Here is a 7,079-nt window from a genome sequence, read left to right on the forward strand (position 1 = left end):
ATAGCCGCGAGGGGTGACTGCTAGGGAGGCCTTCGAGAGCCTTCCTTCACTTATTTTACACACGGTAGTATGCACGCGTGTCCTACTAGGATACATGCGTGTCCTTCTAATAATATAGAAAAATGCGAGAGAGAATGCCGACAAGCTTCAATCTTCGGGAATCTTTGCGTTCTTCACGTGGCATTGTCTCTGGGTGAATAATTGGCTGACCTCTGTGTACCAGCCTTTGCTCTTTGGCCATACAGATGTTCATGCGATTAGCCTTCAGAGCTTCTTCTGCCTTCAAGAATCCTTGTGCCAATGTATGCGTACATATATGCCAAAGCTACTTAAATTCTCAATATTGCTTATTATTATTTTTTTATTTATTTATTTTACAGAGGGTCTTCCCTGTCCATATGATTGATAATACCTTATCAATATTTAAAATATCTATTATAGGAATTTCGGTCAATATTCGGGTCGGGTATAGGTCCTCCGTGCCCGAATAATTGATAGCAATATCAATATATGCAGTTTGGGCTTTATTCAGGCCGCTGCCCATGCTCTGCTATGTCCATATGATCATCATATTTAACAGATTAAAATCATATTATATATATATATATATAGGGAAAATCCATCCTACATAGGTCCTATATAGGGAAAATCCATCCTACCACCCGGTGGTAGTTACCTCATATGTCTCATATACTACCATGTAGTACTATATATACTACTTTATCATTTTAAATATATTCGTATACTATATCTAAAATATTTCAAAGCAAGTTACATGAAAAAATTACATATGAACCCATAGTTTTTGTTATATTTGTGAAATACATACATATTTGTACGTAAAAAATAGCATACTCAAAACATGATATATACTACTTAAAAATTAGTATATATACTACTTAATCATTGTTATATACTACATACTACACGTACATACTCTCAATTTTGACAGATACTACATACAACATACAAAACGCAAGTGGTGGTAACTACCACTGCTTGTAGGAAACATTTGTCATATATATATAGGTAAAGAAGCATCATCATTCAGACAGGCACTTGCAGTGACATGTCCAGCTGACGAATATTTGATGTTGCAACACATGAAAACATGAATGCTATTCATGAAATATGCTATCCAGCAGCTAGATTCCTGAATGGATTTCATATGTTTCCAGCAGCTAGATATGTCGCTGCCAGTGCCTGTCTGAATGCCGGCTTAAAACAACTAACACACGTCTGATTTTACAGGTCTACAGAAAAAGGAAAGCTGAAGGAAGAATGTATCAGCGAGTCAAAAGTTTCTCACAAGTCACAACAAGACACACCAGAAGATCTGCCGGTTTCAAGAAACCTGTCTTCATCCAAAATCTTCAAGGAAGTGGTAACTTGAACAAACTGATTGAAAAATTAGAACAAAATGCTCAGGATTAACCAAAGGAAATTTGTACAGTTTGCCAACAAGATCTATTGTTTGTTTCATTACACCATCTAATCTACTATGGCTGTTTTTGTTGTCGCTTCTCTCACTACAACTGCCAAATAGACATGCTGGATTGGCAACCTTGATTTGGTCTACTCCCTACAAGAGATGCTAGTTTGTGTACAAACAAACACATAGGAGGATCTAGATCCTCCTGGCCATCACATATGCATGCAGAGCAACTGCAACATAACCTGCAAAATAACAGCCAAACGAAGTAAATAAACTCGTATGGTCCAGTATACCAAATAGACACACAAAATAATAGGTTTGGCACAAATCTGTTGAACAGAAATTTTAGCCTGTTTTTAGTTCACATCTTCCTATCCAGACAAGAAATTAGATGGCCAAAAACAAAAGCACATTTTTCTGCCTTCCTTTTCTGAAGCTAAAGCGCAAAGACACTTTCGGTTTGCAGAAGGTGCATAATTTAGGCTTGCACTGAGATTGGAAAAGTAGTAACACTTGATCACACTCAAATAATCATATGTCACAAGCACACAGAACAAATCAGTTCACGATTCTAACTAAAAAAAATTCAGGCGTTCTTTTGTTTCAAATATGTACTGAACCCATAACATCCAGTTGAATACATAAGACTCAGGGTAGGCAAAACATATCCTCATATAGGATCATGCCAAGATTTTGAGATGGTCTCTCCTGTAAGGAGACAAAGAAGATGAACAGGCCACCGAACTGATTGACATACATTTTATATAGCCCAGATGTCTACCCTACCCGACAATGGTACCAAGTCCAGAGAAAACTTCAACATTCAGCAAGTCCCATTTATGTATAGGGACACGGAGGACAGATATTTAACAATCTAACACATGTAAATCTGCAAAACATTCCCACCAACAGCACCTGCCAGAAATCGTCGAGCTCCAAACTTGCATGCAGGACATACAGCTCACAGCGTCCACTCAGGACAACCTTCTTTTTCTCCACGGAAAGGGGCACACTGAACCAAAATGCCGTTTATTTCGCCTGGCTCATGGCCACATAAGTTTTCAGGACAACCTTGTTGTCCATGGATGATCCAATGACTCCATCTATTGTGGGTTTTCAGGACAACCTTGTTATACACGGATGAACCAATGACTCCATTTGTTGTGGGTTTCCAGGACAACCTTGTTATCCACGGATGACCCAATGACTCCATTTGCTGTGGGTGGTATGTCAAAGGTTTGGACAAAATGATATGCCATACTTGAACATGGATGCCAAAAATAAATTCCTTTGCACCCAACTACCAGCTGGTAGTTAAGTAAATTTAGAATCAAACAACTTTTTGGCAGCATATTTTGCACAAGTTCAATTTGATTGGTACTGTATATTGTATGTTGGAACCATCAGACATTTATTTTTATCAAGAAGAATTGAATATTAAATTTTGAAGATAGGTTTTCGGGTGTGTTTGGAATATGGCCAAAGTGCACCCTACCAAAATTTTGGTCATGGCCCAAAGATTGGTCTTTGTTTGAATGGTTGCCGATTTTTTGGCATGCCAATAAACTCTAGCCAACTCTAGTTCATTTTTCTTGCCAATGTTGGCAAAATCATGGGCAACCAAAACCTCAACCAAAATTTTGGCTAGCCAATGTTTTGATGGGGCAATCTTGGGCATAAACCAAACACACCCTTCGCTTCCGGATGGCCCAATTACTCCATTTGTTCTGGGTAGTACGTTCAAGGTTTGGAAAAAATGATACGCCCATACTTCAACATGGATGGCAAAAATAAATTCCTTTGTGCCCAACTACCAGCTGGTAATTAAGTAAATTTAGAATCAAATAATTTTTTGGCAGCATATTTTGCACAAGTTCAATTTGGTTAGTACTCCCTCCGTCTGAAAATACTTGTCATCAAAATAGATAAAAGAAGATGTATCTAGATGTATTTTAGTTCTAGACGCATAATTTTTATCCATTTTGATGACAAGTATTTTCGGACAGAGGGAGTACTGTATAATTTATGTTGGAACCATCAGACATTTATATTTATTGAGAAGAACTGAATATTATATTTTAAAGATGGGTTTTTCACTTTCTTATCAAGGTGCTGTAGTTACGCTTGCGTGTCTATCTGTGGTTCTCCGTTAGTAAGTCCTTAACTCAAGATTGCTCTACGGATATGTTTCTTGAATGGTTTAGTTCAGAATATGGAGGGGTCATGGTGGTTGCCAGGCTAGGCGGATGGAGTTTGATTGTATCAAAGCAAACTCTCTGCATGGGCCACCTGCGAGTGTTGCTCTTGAAGGGCAACGACACCACGTGTGTGCTGATGCGTGATCCTAGACATCTCCCAGTTAGCAGTATGCTGCATCTGCCAGTTAGTGGTATGTTGCCAGTGACATCAACCCTTGGAAGGGGTAATACACACTAGGCACTAATCAAATTTAGGCTAGGGCGTTATATTTGCAGGAGTAAAGATGAGTAACGAAGAATCTAATAGGTCCTCGAATCATACAATTCATGCTGACATCCAATTCGAATTAGGTTCAGTTGTAATACTAAATCAAGATTTGAAGCAATTGGTAGTTCCAAATTGTTTACACGTCAGTACGCACAAACATTCAATCTCCAATCTCTCTCCCACAAGATGTGCTTAATCTCAGCACAGCATTTTTCCATAAAGGGATAATATATTTAACATCAAGCTTCTATGAGTCCACATCTCACCGGGGCATATTCACATTATGCTGCAATCAACGTCATGAACTCGCACAAACACTGAAAATTAACACCAGATCACATAGCTGACGAACTAAGAGGTCCAAGAAATCACGATCTTAAACTACCAGGGGAGGTGGTGTCGCCCTTGTAACTCCTACTCCGCACCAATTGGTACAGGAGCACTCAATGAGACTAAGCATTCCTGTACCAATTAGCACCCAAGGAACCTAAGAATAGAATAACCAATACACTGAGAATAGGAGAGGGAATACCTAAAGCTTTGGTCTCAGAAGTCAAAGCTTTTCAGATAGGTGGGATCCTTCTTGGCCCTCTCCTGGAACTTGCGGAACCAGCGGTCCAGAATATCCGTGGGCACTACCAGCTTGCCGCCGTCGGCGGCGCAGAACGACTGCATGAAATTGAAGAGGTTCTCGCCGACGCGGAGCGCGACCCGCTCCGCGCGCTGCTCGTCGGGGGGCGAGGGCAGCGCGGCGGCGTCCTCCACGGCGACGCCCAGCTTCGCGGGCCCGGCAGGGGGCTCCGGCTCGTCCCCGGCCTCCGGGAGCTGGAAGGTGGCGGAGGGGCGCGCGGGGCCGAGCGCGCCTAGGAAGGCGAAGGGGCGGTTGGCGGCCGCCTGGTAGTAGACCGCGACGGCCTTGCCCGGGGGCAGCGCGGCCGCGGCGGGCGGGAGCAGGAAGACGACGGCGGAGCGGGGCGCGGAGGGGAGGGAGAGCGTGGAGAGGTCGAGGAGCCAGGAGGCCGGCGCGACCTGCGCGAAGGCGGTGGCGTCGAGGGGGAAGGTGTGGTCCGGGAACACGACGCCGAACATGGCGGGCGGGCGGGCGGGCTGTGGGTTGGGGAGATTGACGCCGCTAGGCCTGTAGCATGGGGAGCGCCTCCGCCCGGCGAGGCTCGGTCGGGGTATAGATCGGAGGCTGGAGGCCTGAAATGGAAGGAGGTGATGGCGATGTCTCGACTCTGTTATGGAAGGGGGAGGAGTGTTCTAGAAGGCCGTAGAGCGTGCCCGTCTGCTCGTCCGAGCCGGATTTTGCTTTTTTCTCGAGGAGAAAGTCACGGAGCCAAGTGAAGCACAAAGCGCCGAACGTGCCAGCTTCGTGGATCCGAGAGATCCGGTGCACAAGTGACAGTTTTTTTCTTCTCAAATACGTGCGAGTGCACTACTTTTATCAAAAATGCTAGACATACAAACAAATACAGGGTTTTACAGACTTTTTTCATCTATTGACCAATCACAAACTTACCCCCTTTGATTTTTAAGGGGTAGGCCGGTTCCACAATCTTTTTGACCATAGAACAGTAGGGTAAAACCCTACAGTGTGTCATTTTTCATTAATAAATAAGAGAAATAAGATGGTGTTCATTTCAATGGTTGATGGGGAGGCAACCAGAAATAGAAGGGCTAACAAAATAAATGAAAAAAGAGTACAAAAATACAAAAATAGAAATTTAAATGTTGTCAATCCAAGATGACATGCCCTCCTTCAGAGATGCTTTAGCTTTCAACATGATTAACTTGAAAATTCTGATAAAATCATACTTGCATTCATTTACTGAGCAAGGTATCCCATCAAATATCATCTCATTTCTTTGATTTCAGATGCTCCAGCAACCCAATATCATAATTTCTATAAAATGGCTAATTTTGAATTTGTGCTTAGCATCAATAATCATATTATGGATATCCAAATCAGAATTCCATTCAAAACCAATGGTCCACCAAAATCCTTGACTGAAAGGGCAAGTGAAGAGGAGGTGAGTCTTGTCTTCCATATCTTCATCATTGCATAGGACACATGTAGTGGAGTCAAGATGCATGCTCTTTCAGTTCAATAGATCCCATGTGTTTATTCTGTCATTAAGCATTAGCCAGCAGAAAAAATTTATGTTTTGGTAAACAACATGATTTCCATATCTATTTGAAAGTGTCAGCAGCATCTTCACCATTCATTAGAAAATCATAGATCTTCTTGGTCATGTTGTTGTTGCTGCCCCAATTGAAATTCCAAGTGTCATGATCATAGATATGCCTGATGCTATTTAATTCACCAGAAAGCAAGTGAAATTGCTGGTGGGCTTGGATGGACAGAGGTAACTGAAATAAGCTACAGTCATTTTCCAAATCTTTGGCAGCCCTGATAGATATATTTTCCTTTTGAGTGAAGGAGTGTAGTTCAGGGAACTTTAACCTTTGCTTCTGTTTGAGTGTGGGAATTCATTATTTTGATAATGGGCCTCCCAAATTAATTTAACCCAAGGAACATCAATCTTGTTGTAGAACTTGAAAAGGTGCTTGATAAGGAGGGCTTTGTTTTGTTCTCTTAAATTTAGAACTCCAGGTCCCCCTTGTTGCTTTGGCTTGCATATCATCTTCCAGCTTGCCAGACATTTACCTCCTTTATTGATATCATTTTCCCTACCAAAGGAAATTTCTACTTGATTTATCGACATGGTCTAATATGGTGATATGAACTTTGAGGGAGCACATAGCAAATATTGGCATGGAAGCAACAACAGAGTTTATATAGGTAAGTCTGCCAGAGTGGTTCATGAATCTAGCAACCCCAGAAATTCTCTTGTCAATTCTTGATATGACAGGAATGAGATCCTATATAGAAGGTTTTGTTGGAAATATGCCCTAGAGGCAATAATAAAATGGCTATTATTATATTTCCTTGTTCATGATAATTGTCTATTGTTCATGCTATAACTGTATTAACTAGAAACCGTAATACATAGACTACAACATGTCCCTAGTGAGCCTGTAGTTGACTAGCTTGTTGATCAATAGATGGTTATGGTTTCCTGACCATGGACATTGGATGTCATTGATAACGGGATCACATCATTAGGAGAATGATGTGATGGACAAGACCCAATCCTAAGCATAGCACAAGATC

At 41.7% G+C, this 7,079-nt stretch overlaps 1 protein-coding gene across 1 annotated transcript; it reads right to left on the reverse strand.

Moving 5' to 3' along the window:
* Positions 1 to 1,402: 1,402 nt before the first annotated feature.
* Positions 1,403 to 5,201, reverse strand: LOC123092836 (uncharacterized). Its single transcript, XM_044514685.1, has 2 exons — positions 4,434 to 5,201; positions 1,403 to 1,677 (listed from the first exon to the last, which is right to left on the reverse strand). Exon 1 carries the CDS (start codon positions 4,988 to 4,990, stop codon positions 4,448 to 4,450), a length of 543 nt encoding a protein of 180 aa, XP_044370620.1. The 5' UTR covers positions 4,991 to 5,201; the 3' UTR covers positions 1,403 to 1,677; positions 4,434 to 4,447.
* Positions 5,202 to 7,079: the final 1,878 nt, after the last annotated feature.

Source organism: Triticum aestivum, chromosome 4B (assembly GCF_018294505.1).
Source record: "Triticum aestivum cultivar Chinese Spring chromosome 4B, IWGSC CS RefSeq v2.1, whole genome shotgun sequence".
In the NCBI taxonomy this organism is placed as follows: Eukaryota; Viridiplantae; Streptophyta; class Magnoliopsida; order Poales; family Poaceae; genus Triticum; species Triticum aestivum.